Raw genomic sequence first — 19283 nt, 5'->3', positions numbered from 1 at the left:
CCCCTCTTTGGACAGAGCAGTCTGCAAGTTGCATCTTGCATGACCTTGGCCAGGAGGTGCAGACCACTGCTGTTTCCCCCTAAGGGAAGGTGCTGCCTGGCCCCGAGAGCTGATTCTTCCAGGGAAATTACCCTTCCACTTCTCCCCTTCGTTCAATTAACATCTGCAGTTGTTAATTTGGTGACATGTTGCTTCTAAATTCTGTAGTGAGGGTGTGCGAGTGGACAGTGTGACAGAGCAATGGCCTTTTTTACTGTGTATTAACATGTCTTCCCTCCTTTCCTTCCAATCCTGAGCAGCGTGCTCGACAGCGCAAGTCGCCTGGATGAAGAGCATAAGCTGATCGCCAGGTATGCAGCAAGGCTGGCAGCAGAAACTTCTTCATCAGTAAGTGTTTTAATTAAAGGAAGGTACTTTCTTTCTGTCATGTTCCAGGGGCTTGGCAAGATCAAGGAAATTACATCGGACAGTCTTAATGATTAATGGAGTATTTTTCCCTATCCTTTTCATCAGACGCTGTTATGCTTTAGTAATAAGACTTTTATGCAGTCAATTTAAACTGAAGAATCCACATACTAATGCATATAATCTATATACTAATGCAATGGTATTTAAACAATTACAGCAAAGGGAATCTGACATCTTGAACTCAGGAAAGACTAGAAAATATTGTCTGGACTAGCTCTGGTTAAAGGTTAATGATTTACTGCAGTGGAAAAATGGGGCAGTGAATCCATTTTACTCTTTAGTTCAAATATCACAGCCACTGGGGCCTTAAGTGCTGAGGATTTTAAAGAATGATCTTCAGCAGGATGACTGTAATGACCCCCTGCATTAGCCCTGGCTCCCATTTTCATTTCAGAGCAATGATTATTCTGCTCTATGTATCCCAAGTTAGAAGGTGATGACAGGCTAAAACTTCACTAACTGTATTCAGGAATAAGAGAGAATGAAGCAGGAACCTAATTGAAGTATGTAACATCTTAAATGGCACAAATAAGGTCAGCCTAGTTACGTTTTTTCCATCTCAGCACATTTGATAGAACAAGGGACCATAAATGATGGTTAAGTGAAAAGCAGCCGGTCCGGAGTGCCAGGAAGCATATTTTCACACCGAGATTTACACTGCGGGGTCAATTGAAAGGGCAAAATCAGGCACCGCGCCTCGTGTAAAAACACCGTGACATGTTCGCCCCCAGTGCAGGCAGTAAAGACGAATCTGCCGCCCCGTGCAGCCATCACCGTGGAAGATTTTGCACCGCCTGCAGTTGCCGGCGGGGAGAGAGGGGTGCAGGGGTGCTCCTGGTCTGCCAGCCTCGCCCAAATCAATCCCTTCCAGAGGTGTGACATAGTGTTTCAAATTTAAGGCAACCTGTAGGTGATGGTCCTGTTTCTGAAGGGCGGTAATTCTTTATGGGAACAAGATTTCTCAGTAATAATGTCTCTGCATAGCAACTGGTAGAAAACAGTTGTATATAACGTGTCTGTGATATGGGGGAAAATTTAGGAAACAATACTTAAGTCGTTTTTAAATAGAGCTGGTTTGAAGGAAAATACTGAATTTCTCGTTGCCATCCATCTGTGCTCTTTGAACAAAAGAGATGGAAGGAAAAGACAAGGTTTCTGTATACAGAAATCTTTCTGTATAATCTGAGAACAGGAGTGGCACTACATTAGGAACACAGTGGAAGTTTCTAAAGCGTTGCTGATGGTTATTCTGGTTTTTAAAGAATGAAATGTATTAATAACACTGGGCATTCAGGATAAAGATCCTGGTTCCCTCTGTATCAGTCATGACATCCACCAGTGTGTGTCAGTTCTTTTTCAGGCACTGCTCTGCTTCCCTATGGTTGGACTGTTAATGGGAAAATGTACCCACAGCAGAGAAAACAGTAAATGGTTACAAGCATAATGTACTTGAAAACTGGAGAGGGACTGTTTACAAGGGCATGTAGAGGGTAGATTTACATTAGATGTTAGGAAGAATTTTTTTACAATGAGAGTGGTGAGGCACTAGCACAGGTTGCCCAGAGAAGCTGTGGATGCCCCATCCCTGGAAGTGTTCAAGGCCAGGTTGGATGGGGCTTTGGGCAACCTGGTCTAGTGGAGGGTGTCCCTGCCCATGGCAGGGGGGTTGGAACTAGATGATCTTTAAGGTCCCTTCCAACCCAAACCATTCTGTGTTTCTATGATACTATCCTTTCCCCACAGACAGTGCTAACAAAGGTTAGCACTGAGATGTATCTTCATCCCTTCTGAGGGTCCATTCCTGCAAGGTGCCACCTCCTGGAGGAGGAGGTGCGTGGCATCACATAAAATTGGGCTGCAGTTACACTTCACAGGGCTTTTACAGTTAGAAACACTCAAATCACAGCAGTAACTCAGCAGAGTGTTTTTTAATGTCTGATTCTTTCAGGCTGGAGTTAGAAATAAATGGCTATCTTTAATAGCTGTGAAACTTTAAATGTCTTGCTCTGTGTAGTCATTGATACAGTACTGAAATACAGGGATGTGAACAAGAACAACAATATTTGGTTATTGCTGATAAGCATGAAAGAAGAGCATAGTCCAATGAAGCTGTAGTGAGCACTGCCTAGTTTGGTAAGAAATAGTTTAATTCCCGCTTCATTTTATTGGGGAAAAAAGGTTCTGCTGTACCTGAAGGACTGGGGATAGAGACTTTCTGAAGTATCATCAGAATGTATAGGAAGACTTGGCCGAACGGGCCACCCAGCCAGACTGAAAATTGAGTACAGCTTTCAAACTGAAAGTAAAACCGTACTTTCAAGAGAAGGAAGCATCACTGGACTGGACACACATGCCCTTCTTTTTCGAGAGAGACACTGGTTTTTGCTTCAGAGTATTCTTCTTGTCTGTAGTATCAAAATTAGAAGCCATATTACAGCAACTGCCTGCAGCAGTGCCATTGCCTTTTACAATTGGTTCAGAGGAAGCTCCTTGAGGAAGCAATGACAGGATGGCAAACACTGAGTCTTATTTACTCTAGCACTTACCTTGCTTTTGCTAGCAGTGGAGCCATACTGGTATGAGCACAACATGGATGCTCTTTTTTTAGTGTAGGCAAGCCTGGTACTGCATTGTCTGTAAACAGATTTCATAGAACGGATCTGTGTTGAACTCATGGGTGCATGTTGGCTATTCCTTCAATGCAGCCGTCTCTTTTTTACAACAGCAGCAGGGGCAGCAGAGAGGAGCATCAGATATCTCCTTCACCATTGACGCAAACAAGCAACAAAGGCAGCTGATTGCAGAGCTTGAAAATAAAAACCGGTAAGCATCCACAAAGTACGTGATTTTATTCAGTCCCACATATTGTGTATGTGTGGTTCCTGACATTTTTTACCACTTACTTCTGTGCAATGTGCTTATACATGCACATACACCTCCCCCTACAAAAAGCACAGGCCACAAAAATGTCCACAGTGTATGACAAAGGCTTTGAAATCCATAATCACCCTGTGTATAATGAGTGTACCGTTCAATGGCTTGATGATATAATCATTGATAATTTACTGTTTGCAGCTGCTGTTTGTTAAGAGTTTAAAAAAAAAAAAAAACTGTCCTGTTTCAAGACCAGATTAACTTTGAGTTGGATCCTCTGTAGCACTATAACACAAAATGATAAAAGGACCAGTCACACTGGTAATGTTATGTTCCCCTGCTTTTATTTGTGAAAAAGATGATTAAAGCTCTCCAGAAGACAGTCTGCCTGGGAAAGGTTTGCAGAAAGGTTAGCAGCAAGTTAGACTTTTGATGAAATGAGACACTAGGTATGGATGTGACCAAGACTGAGAGAGAGTATCCAGGAGAAATAAGCCAGCCAGCCCCAAAAAAGGAGTGATGCCCGTTTATTAGGAGCAGAGGATCTGGCCCTCCCTGGGTATCAGACAGCCTGGTGCCATGAAATGTATGGCAGCACAGCTCTGGAATGTAAAACAGAGGCCAGCCCAACCCAGATGGTTTCCTCTTCCAAACTCTGCACTGCCTTCTGTCACCATGTAATGAGCCACCAGCTCCAGTCTCAATTTGTCTTTCATAGTTCGAGGCTGCCTCCTGACTGTCTGCTATCCAGCACATTGTGAAGAAGAGAAAAAGTCCACAAAGGTTTCAACCTTCTGCTGCGAAGCTTTGTGTTAGCCTTTTGACAGTACTTCAGGGGTGGCAAGCCAGTCATAACAAGTCCTCCTGAAGGGCTTCTCCATGAATTGTTGACCGCTTTCAGAACTCTACTTACACTAAAAGTATTTTTTAAGTGCGAAATATTTTCTCTGATACTCGAGAGGGGCCAGATATTATTTTAATTTTTGTGAAGTTCATGTGATGCTTGAAATGTTCATGGGGAAGAAGAAGAAGGGAGCAATTTAATTAAGCATACTGCTATTTCATATCTGAATTTTGGGGGTCTTGAAGAAATATTTCCCTTTATGGTGAAATCCTAAAAGTTTATTTAAAAAAATCTCCAGAGACCTGTCGCAGTGCCAAGGGCTTCTTTTGTTGGTTGGAGCCTGGTCATTATATCCACATTGAAGAGCTACATACGGTCACACTATCTTTTCCTCTTGTGATGTCCAGTGAGATGGTTTTGTGGAAAATTATTGACTTGTAGTCTTCTGCTTATTCTCCTTCCCAAGAGAAATCCTACAGGAGATCCAGAGGCTGCGACTTGAACATGAGCAAGCATCTCAACCCACGCCAGAGAAGGCACAACAAAATCCCACCCTCCTTGCAGAGCTCCGGCTCCTGAGGTAAGTCCACAGCAGTAAAACCTCCGGCAATGACTGGGGCCAGCCAGTCATTCTCAATAAAAGAAGAAATAAGAGATAAGGCTGGCTTACAGTTTTGAGGGCTTTTTTTAAGTAAATAGCACAACGTCTATTTTATCTCCATTTTTGGTGCAGGCTGTAGTCCTAAAAGTAATTAAGCTTATGCTTTAAACAGCATGCATGAGGAATCTCACATATTACTCATCTACATTAAATTAAGCATGTGCATTAGTGTTTGCAGAGTTAGGCCCTTAGGTCATTTGGAATAGGTCCCCACAGCCTTGTCCAAATGCCATTAATTATATGGGAAAAAATGTTGTCCTGTCAGAACAAATGCTTCTACAAAGACTTCGCATTTATGCTAAAGTAAATACAGAGCTACATGAAAATACAGCCAGAATTAGACGTTAATTTTTGGAAAATTCCCCATGTGTTGAACTCTAAGGAGAGGTCAGTTCTCTTCACGGTGCAAAACCAGGCAGCAGAATGATACTCCTTGGGAAGTGGGAAATGAGGAATAATGTCATCTGCAGCAGCTGAAGATTTAGAGGATCATTTCTCCAATTATCCCACCAAGCTAATAACATTGATATGAATGTCTCTGCATGTTAATTAGGATACTCTAGATGGATTTACTAATAGCCATGTATATCACGTTGAAGAAGAACAATTGTCATTGTCCCAGATCCGTAGGCTCCCTGCTAGTCCCGAAGTTCATATTGTGAGAGCCAGGTGGAGAATCCAGTAAGAGCTATTCAAAACACTTCATGTGAATACAGAATAGAGTGTAAACACTTTCTTTCCAGTGAAACAATGCTAGATTAAAGTTTATCCCCCCTCATAGAGCAGTTCTCTCATGAGAAGACTAAAGAACATTTTTGGCCACTTAGCCACTCCTCACACAAGTAATATTTTAGTGGTCTAATACATAACCAAAGGAAATTACTGTAAAAAATGGTGCTAATTTTTTTGTTTACAAATACTGTATAGTTTTATTATTGAGTTTTCCACACTAAAATATTTTTCTGTTTCACAAATAATTACGTTTGCTGTCCAATCTGAAGACAAATTTCTATGAATGATTTTAGTATGTAATGACTTCTAAATATATACGGGCAAGTGACATTCTGTGAGACATATAAACCTGAGGTGAAAATGCATACACTGCATAAAATTTACCAATAACATGGTTCCTGTGCATCAAGCCTAAAGTCTATTTTAAGCAGGTTTAGGAGATTAGCTTTCTATGTAGTTGACAAATAAAATTCATTATCCTTAAAAAAAAACATCAAATGATTGTGCAGTGTTAGCAGACTAACTACTTACTTTTTCCCTCTTTCAGTTTTGCTACACATATTAAAAGAATAATAACCTTATTTGAATTTCCTGACACGGGATGTCCCTAGGGCAATGATACTAAGTTCCTCAATTATGATATCTTTTCTGATTTAATATGCAGTGTCAGAGTCAGCAAATAACTGTTAATCTGTGGGCCTGTACTGCTTTGCATACCTTCTAAAATGTTCACCATTTGAAAGCCAAAAGATTGGCTTTTGATTTATTGTGGAATTTCAACACCACCTGAAATTCCTATACACTTAAGATTTCACGAGGCTGTTCTCACCATGTGTAAAACTCAGAAGAGCAGCACTGATTTACATCTGTTACCCCACAGATTCTTGGGACTTCAAGCAATTAGGGCAGTAGGGCAAATTTAGTTCATATAATATTAAATGCTGGAATCTGTAAATTATGTTGTGGGTGCCTGTCCCAGCATCTTTCACTAGCTGCTGTAGTGTTGCAGACTCACGAAATGAGGTTCTAAACGCAATACTCTTTCACATTACCAGTGCTGTCTTAGAGACAGGTTGGAAAGCCCATTACCTCCCAGAACTTGCTCTGGAGTATAGCTGGAGAAACAAGTCAGAGGAGCGGTCTGTACATTGCACACTGCTTAGGTCCTCTCTCCCCGTAAAATTAAACTAAAACCCAGCAGAGGTCTGTGCTAGGACCTGCCACGTTGAATTACGTGGACAGGGTATCTTACTTTTATTTGCAGTTTTCTTAAACTCAGTTGCCTTTGTACAGTTCATAGCATTTTCAGCCATTACATGCCTGGAAAAGAAAAGCCAGCACAGGCAATTTGTAGCAGAAGAGTGTAAATACAACCTGGCAGTATTACTGTACGATCCTATTATATAGGTGAGAGATAGCACACATGAGCAATCCTGTAGAAATCAGCGTTGTTTGTATCAGTAACTGCTCACTTACAGAGGAGGCTCAAAATCAGGGTTTCATATTTCCCTAAATATAGGAAATGTATTTAGTCTTGTTGACTCTGGTGCTTTTTCATTTAGGATTACATTGTCGTATTTTACAGGCAGTAGAAGGCTAACAACATAGTGATTTTATGTTATTTGCAACACAGTAGTGTATAAAATATATCTAATATGTATATTTTTCAACAGTAATGTTGTTAGTTAGTGGTGTTAGTTTCCCAGAGGCAACAATTTTATTTTGTATTTATACGGGGACCTCTCACACAATTTAGTGATCGAACATGTGCAAGTCCTGAACCCCCATCCTGTGCAGTGGAGCTGTGCAGAATCAAAGCTGTTCCCATTTATGTGGGCACAAACTGTCCCACATAAGGGCTGTCACACTTGGAGTGGGCCAGTATTCACACTGTCATAGGGAGAGCACTGGGCTCCAAGTCCAAAGAGCTATTTTCAAGCAGTTATATCTGTACTATGTGATAATCCTACTCTTGCTTTCAGAAAAAAATAGAAACAAAAACAGATCGCTGTGGTTTTCTGGCTGAATTTCTGAACTCTCTTAGCTTGTCTCGTATCTTGCTCTGTTCAGTGCCCCTGCTGTAATTTCCTGTCCTTCAGGGCATGGCTTTAATTTCTCCCGACAGCTAGTGAGGTTATTCACTAGAGACATCCAAAGACAAAAACTGCCAGGCATTCCCACAAGGGAATATAAGGCAAATTAGTCTGAACCTCATTTGTTCTTTGGAGAAGGGTCTGTGTGGGTGTCTGTCTTTTTCCTAATCACTATATTCAGTCCCGTGAATATTCTCAGTATGAGGGAACTCCTTAGCTTTCACATAGCCCCATTTCATAGCACATAGCACTATGCTGAATTCCCACAGTATGTTTGCTTTCCTGTGGTCTATAGGTGTATATCGCATCATCAGGCTGGGTAAACGATGCAGTTAGAAGCTGCTGACGCTGTGAGGGGTAAGCTCTGATCCAATCTGCTTGTTTCTCAGACAGCGGAAGGATGAGCTGGAACAGAGGATGTCTGCTCTCCAGGAAAGCCGGAGGGAGCTTATGGTTCAGCTAGAAGGCCTCATGAAACTGCTGAAGGTAAGGAGCTCCACTTGATACTACCAAGGAGAACAGGCAGAGTGCAGCAAGAGAGGAGAGGGAGGAGAGATGATCACATAATTCTGCAGAACTTGACTATTTCCACCCATAAAACTTGGCTTTGTTTCCTTCCCTTTCTATTTTTTTACTTTGGTCTTTCAATTCAGGGGTTTCAAATAATATTGTTCCTGCAATAACACTGCACCATCATTGTCATATACTGGTAAGTGGATGGAACAGTAGAGATAGCTCCAAACTATTGAAGAATTAATACAATCCTTTGAATAATATTGCAGCATGATGCAATACAGTCCTGCTTTGCCATTTGCAGAAGGACTTGGCTGCATCTGCAGATTTCAGGCTAGCAACCTCTAGATCAACCATTCGACAATGTCCAAACACAAAATATTTTGTGGTCCAGTTTCAGGTGGTTTTAGAGTTTTCTCTGTTGAGGACATCAAATACAAAACAGAAGAATGAGAAAAGGAACAAAACAACACATAAAATGAGATAGCTAATAACTGTAAGAAAAACAACTCAGGATTGTAGACTATTATCTACTCCAGCTGACAGTACAGAATTGTTTTTACTAGTTACTTGCCCATTCAGTTGCTAGTTCTGTCAGACATGCCATTTCACAACCACATCTAACTCTCTGCTCTTAGAGATGCTTCCCCAGCAACAGTTGATCATTTTCATAAATATAGAAAAAAGCCCTTGTTAAACAGATGAAACATGCCTCAACAAAGGATCTCAGTTAAAAATGAAGATGTCAAAAAGCATGTCAATTTTTAAGACAGATAGAAAATGTATCTGTATTTGCAGAGTCCAGCCCTGTTTTACCTGACGTGCCTTAGGGCAGATGATGCCAGAAATTCACATTGGAAGAAAGTGCTCTGAATAGCTTAAGAGTCTGTTTTGTTGTTGGCCATGCCAGATAAAATGAATGCATGGAAATTCAGTGCAACTTGGGTCAAATATGGCTCTGATAAAAGCAGAAAGAATTTCACTGAAATCCATTTAGCAACATGTATTTGCATCAAAGGATGAGTCATTTGCAACTCCTTAGGCACAGGTTTCTGCCGCCACGATGCAGGAATTGGTGGCACCTGAGCAGCAGAGCCAACCGAGTAGCTGGCAGATTTTTGGGAGCTGGGAGTAGACAGGATACTTTTCGCTCTACCTATGAAGTGCTGCAGTGCTACAACTAGCAGTCAGGACTGCCTGCTGTCGTTGCACTGCCTGGACAAAGAGAATTTGGGGTAGGAAATGATAGTAGCTTTCTGCACGCTTTGCGCTGTTCCGGTGTTTCAAAGTGAGCAGAGGTGGGACCATAACCTGGTCACATACCTTCAACTATCTCGACTATAGCTTTAACCCTGTATGCCAAATGTGGCTTTGTTTTCTGTTCTTCACTTACATCCTGGCTAATCTCATGTGCTGATCCTCTTTTTCTTTAGGAAGAAGAATTGAAACAGGTAGTAAGTTACCTCCTTATTGGAGGCCTCACTAACTTCTAAATGTGATTGTGTTCTTGTGATTTATTTTACTTCCTTTGCTTGAAACGTGTGCGTGTTCTTTTGACTAAAATTAATAGTTTGCAATTCTTTCACACATTTTTTTAAAGTATCTTGGAGCAATTTTCACAATTAAATCTCTTAGCTCTCTAGAAAATGAGTCATGGCTACAAGAAGTCTTGATCTTTTTCTCACTCCTTTAAATAAGAACATGTAAGACATGGAAACCACCACCCAAATGTAGTGAAACCAACCTAGAATATGAATTAAAGAATACTTTCCCCACTAGATAACATTCTGAAAATGTAATGAGAATTTTGGAACTTTAAGAAAAATATAACTGAGTTTACATTAGAACAGGACAATAAGTTTGAAATCCCACTTTATCCAGAAAAAGTCAGGGCATTGTATGCGTATCTTTTAAAGTTGGCATGATACTAACAGTTCCGTGAGTCTTCAGGAAAATAATGTCGTTTCTAAATGGCTTCTACAAGCTAGATTAAAAAGGGCAAGTATTTATATTACTAATAGTAAATTTTAGAAGATGTAATTGTTTTGGAGTTTTTTCATGTTGAAATGGATCTCAGAAAGATATTAGGCTTTAAAAAAAAGCACTTTTCAGACAGCAGTCTGATTTACGAGTCCAATAAAAAAATGTTTCATTCTAACAAAACACACTTCCTCTTGCTTTCATCAGCAGAAGCACAGTCACAAGCCTGATGTGTTCTGTCTACAGTAGGGCATGCACAGTTTGTAGGTAATGCTCATCTTCATAAAAACTAACATTTTCATAGAGCCTCAATCCGTTGCACCAAAAAAAATATCTGACCAAACATCACCTCTGTGTAAGGGCTGTCTTTTTGATTCTGCGTAACAGCATTAAAAGATCTTCCATTCACAAAAGGGAAGTTTCCAATGTGACAAGAGTTTCCCTACCATATAAAATGTTCACTGGACAGTGTAAGTGAAAGCACATTTTCAGGCTATTATGCGATATGATTTTTTTCTTCTGAGAGTAATAGCCTTGCTGAATACCAGGTGGTGACGCTAAGGAATTACTCTCACATTTTCCATGAAATGATCCCCATTACACTATGCCATTTCATGATCTGTTGAGAGAAATAGGATTAAATTAATTTCTGGAGGAATTCAATTGGAATGAGCAGCTTGGCAATTCATCTAATGCTTATGAACTTTCTACTTCTCTAGTGCCCTTCCTTGAGAAAGGACAATGAGTTCTTCACATCCATGTTGTTTCATGAAGCTGCGAGAGGGTCTTTCCCCATATGTCATCCCGGCTCAGCTCCGGCAGAGGGAGCAATGCGCCAGCTCCTCTAAAACCCGTTTTCATTTGAAGTGTTTTATCCTAAGCATGTGTTGTGGTTTAACCCCAGCCGGCTGCTAAGCCCCACGCAGCCGCTCGCTCACTCCCTCGTATTGGGATGGGGGAGAGAACTGGAAGAGTAAAAGTGAGAAAACTCATGCGTTGAGATAAAACAGTTTAATAGGTAGAGCAAAAGCCACGCATACAAGCAAAGCAAGACAAGGAATTCATTCCCCACTTCCCATGGGCAGGCAGGTGTTCAGCCATCTCCAGGAGAGCAGGGCTCCATTACGCGTAACGGTGACTTGGGAAGACAAACACCATCACTCCGAACACCGCTGCCCCACCCCGCCCCTTCCTCTTCCCCAAGCTCCTTATAAACTGAGCATGACGTCACATGGTATGGAATATCCCTTTGGTCAGTTGGGGTCACCTGTCCTGTCTGTGTCCCCTCCCAACTCCTTGTGCACCCCCAGCTCACCCGCTGGCAGGGCAGCGTGAGAAGCAGCAAAGGCCTTGGCTCTGCGTAAGCACTGCTCAGTAACAACAGGTCCATATAACAAAAACGTCTCTATATTATCAACACTGTTTCCAGCACAAATCCAAAACAGAGCCCCATACTAGCTACTATGAAGAAAATTAACCCTCTCAGCTGAAACCAGGACATTATGCATGACATTTGATAGTGGGGAATCTTTCCCTGTCTAGCAAGGGTTAACTTAAAATCCATAGCAGGTTGACTAGGGATGGAAATTTTCCTAGAAGGCAGACGAACATTAATAGGTGTAACCAAGTACAACATAAAAGCTGAAGCCGTCCACATATCCGTGGTGGCTGTGGTAGCTCCCCTTTCAGCATGGCTCAGTCCTCAGCTGGTGGGGTGCCGAGGTTTGGGAGCAATTCGATGCTTGATTTCTCTGCTGAGATCACCAAGAAGTCACTACTGATTGTCATAGCAGATTTCAGGTCGTGAAAACCACGTTTCTCCTGATAACCACTAAGCAGGAATCCAATCCTAATAGCACTCTATTCCCACAAACATGGGCTGAGGTGGATCTCGATGAGTAAAATCTGATTAAAGTGTTCACCTCTCTGAAATGAGGCATTCCCTTAAATCCTCCTGCTTCAACTTGCTGTTCATCAGTTCTGTCTGATGCTGCCCAAACAGTATAAAAAGAGAGGAGGCTTTTTTACTGGACAGGGGACTCCAAATGTTTCATTTCCCTGTGCTTCCCAGTTTGTTCCAACACTGAAAGCTACAGATAAGAGCGCACTGTTTATCATAAACACAAAATCTCAGTCATAGCTGCAAAGCAGACACAAGGGTAAGCACTGGTGTGCAGCAGCTTTTACATTTCTCTTGTGGGAAAATTCCAGCAAAAAAGTACTGGCAGGCATCTGTTATTTTTAGTAAATAAAATGCCTATTCTGAAGTTCATTCCTTAAATGTGACTTGACTATAGGAAGGAAATGTTGCCCATTTTTTCTCATCTTCTCTGAAAGTTCCCACTGTTGTTGGTGTTCTCCAGAACCGGGATCAAAGGCAAAGGGGAGCTGAGGAAAAAGGGCAAGCAAAAGAGGAAGCTGGGAATCAGAAATTCTTCTGCAAATCTGTTTCACAGAGGATGAAACATTCCCTGTCGGTGCATGAAAGGCTATAGCTGTAGCTCCCAGATCCTCTGCCTGATGTGCAGGGGGTGTGACCTCCAAGGACCTTGGAGCATCTCCAGGTTGCTCTGTGCCCTGCCTCTGGAGGACTAGAGATCTGCATTTCCACTGCAGTGGCTACAAATGATTCCAGAAACAGGAGAGCATCTGGCTCTTTTATATTCAACTTCCCTTTCATCCATCATTTAAATGTTCTAAAACTGATCATTAAAGAAATTATAAGTATTAAATCCTTCGTTCTCCCATCAGTAATGTGCTTATTCCTCATAAAACTAATTTGCCCTTGATGTCTCTCTGGTGATAATGTCTCTTAGAAAGGGGTGATAGGAGAAAAGAACAAATAGCTTAGTGTTCTGATACATTATTTATGGTCCAGGGCAGGAATTTATAAAAATCTCAAGGGCAATGCTGCACTCCTCCTGCAGTGGGCTGCTATTGTCTTTTTAGAACGTATTTGCCAAACCCTATCAGGGCTGCAGTGGTAGCCACCACAGGAGTCAAAAGAAACAGCATGGGAAGAGTTAAGAAATGCTTCTGAATTCTCAAAATAAACCCAGGGTGAGGGAAACACCAGCCCTCAGGTTACTTTTTACAGTAAACAACCAGGGATATGTGTTGCTGTTCCCCTTTAACAGCACTCAAGCTACCTCTATCCTTGGCATCTACCAAACACAGGTTTTCAGTCAAAAGCCGTGTGCAGTTGAATTTCAGCTAAGTGATACTAACTGTGAGGTGCTAACAGCATGACATTTTATATGGCTGTGTTAAAACATTTTCACTTCCAGCAGCTGAACCCATAGCAGGAATTTATATTGCCCTATCCCCACAGTGTTTTGGGATTGCCTGAGTATATCCTGTAGAGCGACCAGTTTAATAGTGTATGATTTAATAGCGGCTTAAAATAGTTCTCTAGCTCCGAATAAAAAGCAGAAAGCTCTATTATTTATTGCGAGTGTCAGACTTGTTGTGACGGAGAGGTTGCATGTGCGGTGAACCTCTGCTGCAGGGAGGCGGAGGGCAGGGCTGTGAGCGGCTCTCACGGCAGCGCTCTGGTGAAAGGGGCTGTTTCAGTCCCTTGCCCGGGCTGAAAGCCACGTCGGTGCCAGCATCTTTCCCCTTCTCACAGCCTGAATGGGTTATGTTTGATCAAGCATGCATGTGAGAGGGGGAAGAGGGCAGAGAGAAAGTCTATACTTTGGTGTTTATTAACTTGGATTTTTTTTAATTTAGCTGCCTGACATTTTCCCATGCTTAAAGGAAGTCAGATCTTGACTCATATTTTCCTACTTACTATTTTTCTACACAGAAGCATTGCTGTCCACTAACCACTGACTTCAGTATATTTCTTTTAGCAAAATTAACATTACCCAACTGATCTACAAACAGCATGATGCCTTTGAGCTGAGGGATGGGTGACAAGAAGAGCAGGTGAGGGCTCTTGCAAAGACCTGTTTAACCCCTTGTGATTGTTTTGCAGACTCAAGGGGCAGGCTCCCCACGTTCCTCACCCAGCCACACTATCAGTCGACCGATTCCAATGCCCATCAGGTCTGCCTCTGCCTGCTCCACCCCAACCCACGCACCTCAGGACTCTCTGACCGGGGTGGGAGGAGATGTGCAGGAAGCCTTTGCACAAAGTAAGTGTTGTTAATAGCTTGTCTGAGGTACTCAGACACTGTTTGAAGAATCATTATTTCTTGTGGCTAATGACTAAATGAACTTGAGCTTATGAGTTGCACGCAGTGAGACAAAACAAAAAAAATCTGCAACAACTCTGTTTTGCCATTGACAATCAGCTTTGTCAGCCATCAGACTTTGCTGTCAAAGTGAGTGGGTAAGCAGAAACTGGACAGTGGTGCCAGCTAATGGATTTTGTGGGAAGAGGGAATTTTGATGCAAGATGTTCAGACCAGTTACCAGTGCTCTGTTAACCAGAAGAATTGCTATTGACCTCAGCAAGGCGTTGTCAGTGTGTTTGGTTTTTAAATAAAGACTTTGCTAAGAATAGATGATACAATCATAGAATTAATTCAGGTGGAAAGGGCTCTTGTAAGTCACCATGTCCTCCTGCTCCAAGAACAAGGGTTTCAAGGTGAGAACAAAGCATTCAGGACCTTAACTAGTTGAGTTCTGGATGGCTCCTGGCATGCATTTTCCACAGCCTCTGTTCCAGTATTTGACCATGCTTACAGTGTAAATTTTTTGTCCTTGTATCTGATTGGAACATCCCTTGATGCAACTCATGACTCTTTTCCCTTGGCCTTTTGCTTTGGGCCTCTTGAGAAGTGTACAGCTAGACTAGACAGGAATCAAGTCTGGAAGTCTAGGTGAACATTTCCTTTCATTTCCAGAAAACTGCCATAGGCTGCACTGTGTTTCTCATTCCTCTTTCCACTCTTTTGTCAAGTAACAATAAATTTTAAACTGTTTTGAATTTCTAAGGCCACAGATTAAATTATGTTGAATACTAAATAAAGTAAATAGTCTATGTGATCTAAATGAAGAAATATTCCTTCTTTTTCTAATCTGCTCTCTTCTAAAATATTTACATCAATTCTTTTATTTGCATACAATTTTTCCCTGTTCCCCTAGTACAAATCAAATGTAAGTGGAGCTCTGGATTTCCTCTGCTATATAATGCAAGCGTGTTTGTTCCCAGGAGCCCAGTTCAGCCTTCTCATGCACCTTTCCCCTTGACTTTCATGACAATCATGTCTGTGTGTATCATACAACAAGGTTAAATCTATAATGCAATCAAGAACTTTCTACTAAAGTGTCGATTCATATATTGAACATGTTTTACCAAGGCATAATTCCTAGTACCAACATAACATGTTGCTGGATATCTCATTTTCTGTGGCAAAAGAAATACGCAAGATGTATTTTTCTTATTTCCCCTGTGAAAAAAAATCGAGACAGGCAAAAATGTAGACCACTAACCCCCATGCTGTTATAGGACAGTTTCTTCCAAAGCTAAGAGTAAGAGAAATAATGTAGTGGCCACAATAAAATATCCATAAATAATACTAAGGCTGCCTCAGGCTTCTTAAGTATATAAATGTGTTCTGTTCAAGAGAAAAAGCAATATAAAAAGGTAAGCGATCACATTTAAAAACTGCTGCATTTGATGAATATCTGTCTTTATGTCATTATTTACCATATTCTCTAGATGGGAAGGTCAAACCCAAAGAACTTGAAGCCAGCCCTTCTGTCACATCTTGACATACGACTTTGTGATCGGGGGGGTGGGCTGAGTTTTTACAGCTCTATTCTGTGCTGCACAGAGATCTGCCTATATATGCAAAATGCAGACAAGCCATGGTTAAAGCATAGTTTCTCTTGGGTTTCTTTGTTCTCTTTCATAGTATTTGCAATAGTTCAGAGATACAAAATTGAGAAGACTTTTGAAAGGGAATGGCCGTCTGAGAGTGTGTGTGCGTGCATGTGTGTGTGTAAGAGAGATTAACTAATTTACATTCTAGTAACCGTTTGCTAGTGGATATATTATTTAAAAAAACTCTTTAGGATTTTGGGAATTTTTTTAAATTTATTGTTTTACATTCAGCCAGTTTTAAAGAATCTACAGCAGTCGAATCCTGCCAATTCCTGTGCATAATCCAGTCTGGAAGATTAAAGATTCTGTGGGATATATTGATTATTCAGCTACAATAGGAGCTATGTTTGGGATTTGGGGGAGTTAAGCACACATTGCCCACAGCCTGCTCTTAGGGAAAGGGTATTTCATGCAGCTCACAAGAATCTTTCATGATTGATGGTTAAGGGAATATTGCCAGGTTCAGCAGGGAAGCACTTCTAGATCCATTATTAGAAAGAGTTTAAAAGCAGCCTGGGGCTGTTTAGAGAGGCAATAGTGCTTCCTTTATTAAAAAAAAAAAAAAAGGGAGAGAAAGTAAATTATGGAATATACAAGAAAGTCCTTAAGCTACAGGAGAGGCTGAGAGGGAGCAGAGGAGAAAAATCCGTATCAGTCTTGATGAGGTCAAGTATGTTTCTTCAACATTTGCCATAATTATCTGGCAAATACCTGGCAATAATAGTGTCATTAAACAGAGCTGTGGGAACTTAGAGAAAACACTTCATTGCTTCCCTCCTCCCCCACAGACATTTTAAATGAGTTCACACTGGATTTAATCTTCCAGGCCTGGTCTGCTGGTGTCACCACACAAATGCAAGCTTGATGGCAATGAATAATCTCCATATATCTGGCATTGTGATTAAATGAAGCATGAGGGCAGGCTCCTGCTCGTGCATACAGCATAAGTAAATAAGGCCATTCTGCAGAGAACTCTTTTGCACGTGTCCTTCGTACAGACTTTGATACCCTGAATTACCACAATGGCAGCTTTCAGCAGGGTTAAAACTGCTTTCAACAGGAAAACATATGTCTTGAAAAGAATATTAACGTTGTGTTTTGTTTGTCATTTGCTTCAGGTGCAAGACGAAACTTAAGAAACGATTTGCTGGTGGCAGCAGATTCAATCACAAACACCATGTCTTCTTTGGTAAAAGAACTAAATTCTGGTGAGTGAGGCTGACAAGGGCGGATAGTCACCACATTGACATTTCACGTGTATTTGAAAAACTGGGAGGCAGGAAAATATAAACCCAACAAAAAAGCAGTGCAATGTATCTTCAAAGCTTTTTATACTTTTAGAAAAAAAAAACCCTAAATAACAGCTTTAGGAATACAGCAATTCTGAAAGCCATGAGCGTAGAGGTGCAGCTGGATACAGTGAAAACAGTGAGAAGCTTGTTTGTGATTCCACGTGGAGTGGGATTTCACTCTTCAGAAATGTCATTCAGTATGGAACATATAGGACCTATTGTAAAATGCAGTCTGTAGTGTTCTTATAAAAATATCCTACCTAATAACCGAGATAAGCAAAAGCTTCACTATTCTGTCCACCACAAGAAGAAAACTATTAGCACTGCAGATATACATAGAATAATATACTGTTATTCACTGTGAGGAGGTGGCATTCTAAGTTGGAAAGGCAGGGAAAGAGAGAAACAGGCAAGTATACTTTTGTGTAAGTTAAATTGGAACCATGTGTCACCTTTTGCTTCACAGAAGTGGGCAGCGAGACAGAAAGCAATGTGGATTCTGAATTTGGACGGACTCATTTTGATGACCTTGTTCCATCCCCCACATCCGAGAAGGCTTTCCTCGCGCAGATCCATGCCCGGAAGCCAGGGTACATCCACAGCGCTGCTGCCACCGGCTCCATCCGCAGCGACATGTGGGTACCTGCTCGATTCACCTTAATTGCATTCTTCTTCTGTTGAAAAGAATATGCAGCATGTAATATTTTCTCTCCCTCTCAACTCTTTGATTACCAAAAAAAGGCCTAAATCCAAGTGAGGACAGCTTCACGCTTAGATAGTAGTGAGCTCTGCTGTCTCACATGCAGGCTGGTACACACGGGCGGCATGGAGGCTGTGGGACAGCTGTGCTCCCTGTACACCCTGCAGTCCTACTCCCTGCTTAGCCAGGCTGAGGGGCCTGTTGGAGCCCACTGGAAAAGAAGTTTTTAACTGGAAAAGACAGAATGCTTTTAATTGACCAACTCAATTGATCAACAAACCAATTTATTTTTAGAACCTGAATCTTCCTATCGAAGACAATAGGCATCTTTCCAGTTATTATTAGTTCAACCTGTTAGTCTTTGTATCACTCTCAAAGAAGTTATTGAGGATTTTTGTTACTCATTTCCATAGGGTTGTACCCCCAAAATGCATCCAGCAGAATATGCCCTCTGGTCTACTTCATCAATACCAGACCACTGGAGAGAGGAAATAGCAGAAATGTTTTCCACTGCCAGAAAATACTAACCAACAGAACATGTGGTTGGACTAAAAGCATCCTGTACTCCTCATAGCTTACAATAAAGGGAAGTTTTATTGACTCTGAATGTCATTCATCTCAGGAGGCTATTTATTAATAATTGTCTTTAGGGTTACAGAAGATGGAGACCCCTATGTCAGAGCAGATGATGAAAATTATGAGAATGACTCTGTCCGCCAGCTGGAGAATGAACTGAAGATGGAGGAGTACCTGAAGCAGAAGCTGCAGGATGAGGCATACCAGGTGGGAGAAGGACACAGGCAACCAATGCATCTCCATAAGTGAGAAATGATAATGCACCACAGCTGCCCAGTGCCCTTATTAACCCATCCTGGGCCCTCGGGCATGATCTCTTCTCAGTTGCTAAGCAGCCACATTCCAAAAACTACTGTTCTTTTCCACAGACATGCATGCATACATCTAGCCTTTGTGCATCTCCAGGAAGGCCACACTGCCTGAGGCACACAACTGTAGTCCTTAAGCTTTCTAGGACATCAGGTGGTCCAGAGCTCCCTCTGAGCTTGTTTTCTGCCTCTGCCTACCAAGTCACTTAGACCTCACTACTATATACCATAGAGGCTGGTTGGTGGTGTTAAGCTGTGCTCTTGTTATATTTTGATTTTTTTTTTTTTCTCTCCAGTAGCAAAAAACATTCATTATGGTTTTTCTGCTCAAGTGGAATCTGTGTGTCATTGTCAGAATCTGGAAGGGAAGGAAAGGGTCTGGAATGAATTGTATCCTAGAGGACCA

The 19283-nt window shown here is 41.5% G+C and overlaps 1 protein-coding gene across 18 annotated transcripts in view; it reads left to right on the top strand.

Moving 5' to 3' along the window:
- DTNA (dystrobrevin alpha) overlaps window positions 1–19283 on the top strand; it is a 232148-nt gene that overhangs the window by 199295 nt on the left and 13570 nt on the right. For 9 of the 18 annotated variants that reach the window (XM_075744129.1, XM_075744137.1, XM_075744127.1 and 6 more), the window contains 9 exons: window positions 300–387; window positions 3194–3291; window positions 4653–4766; window positions 8062–8158; window positions 9619–9636; window positions 14145–14304; window positions 17120–17209; window positions 17760–17928; window positions 18644–18776. In XM_075744129.1, coding sequence (XP_075600244.1) covers window positions 300–387; window positions 3194–3291; window positions 4653–4766; window positions 8062–8158; window positions 9619–9636; window positions 14145–14304; window positions 17120–17209; window positions 17760–17928; window positions 18644–18776 — 967 coding nt within the window. The remainder of the gene's footprint in view (window positions 1–299; window positions 388–3193; window positions 3292–4652; window positions 4767–8061; window positions 8159–9618; window positions 9637–14144; window positions 14305–17119; window positions 17210–17759; window positions 17929–18643; window positions 18777–19283) is intronic. The other 9 variants (XM_075744135.1, XM_075744125.1, XM_010301885.2 and 6 more) reach the window with 3 other exon arrangements.

This window comes from Balearica regulorum, chromosome 2 (assembly GCF_011004875.1).
Source record: "Balearica regulorum gibbericeps isolate bBalReg1 chromosome 2, bBalReg1.pri, whole genome shotgun sequence".
Taxonomy (NCBI): Eukaryota; Metazoa; Chordata; class Aves; order Gruiformes; family Gruidae; genus Balearica; species Balearica regulorum.
The sequence above is the reverse complement of the archived record's forward strand: the minus strand, read 5'-3'. Positions and strand labels throughout refer to the sequence as shown.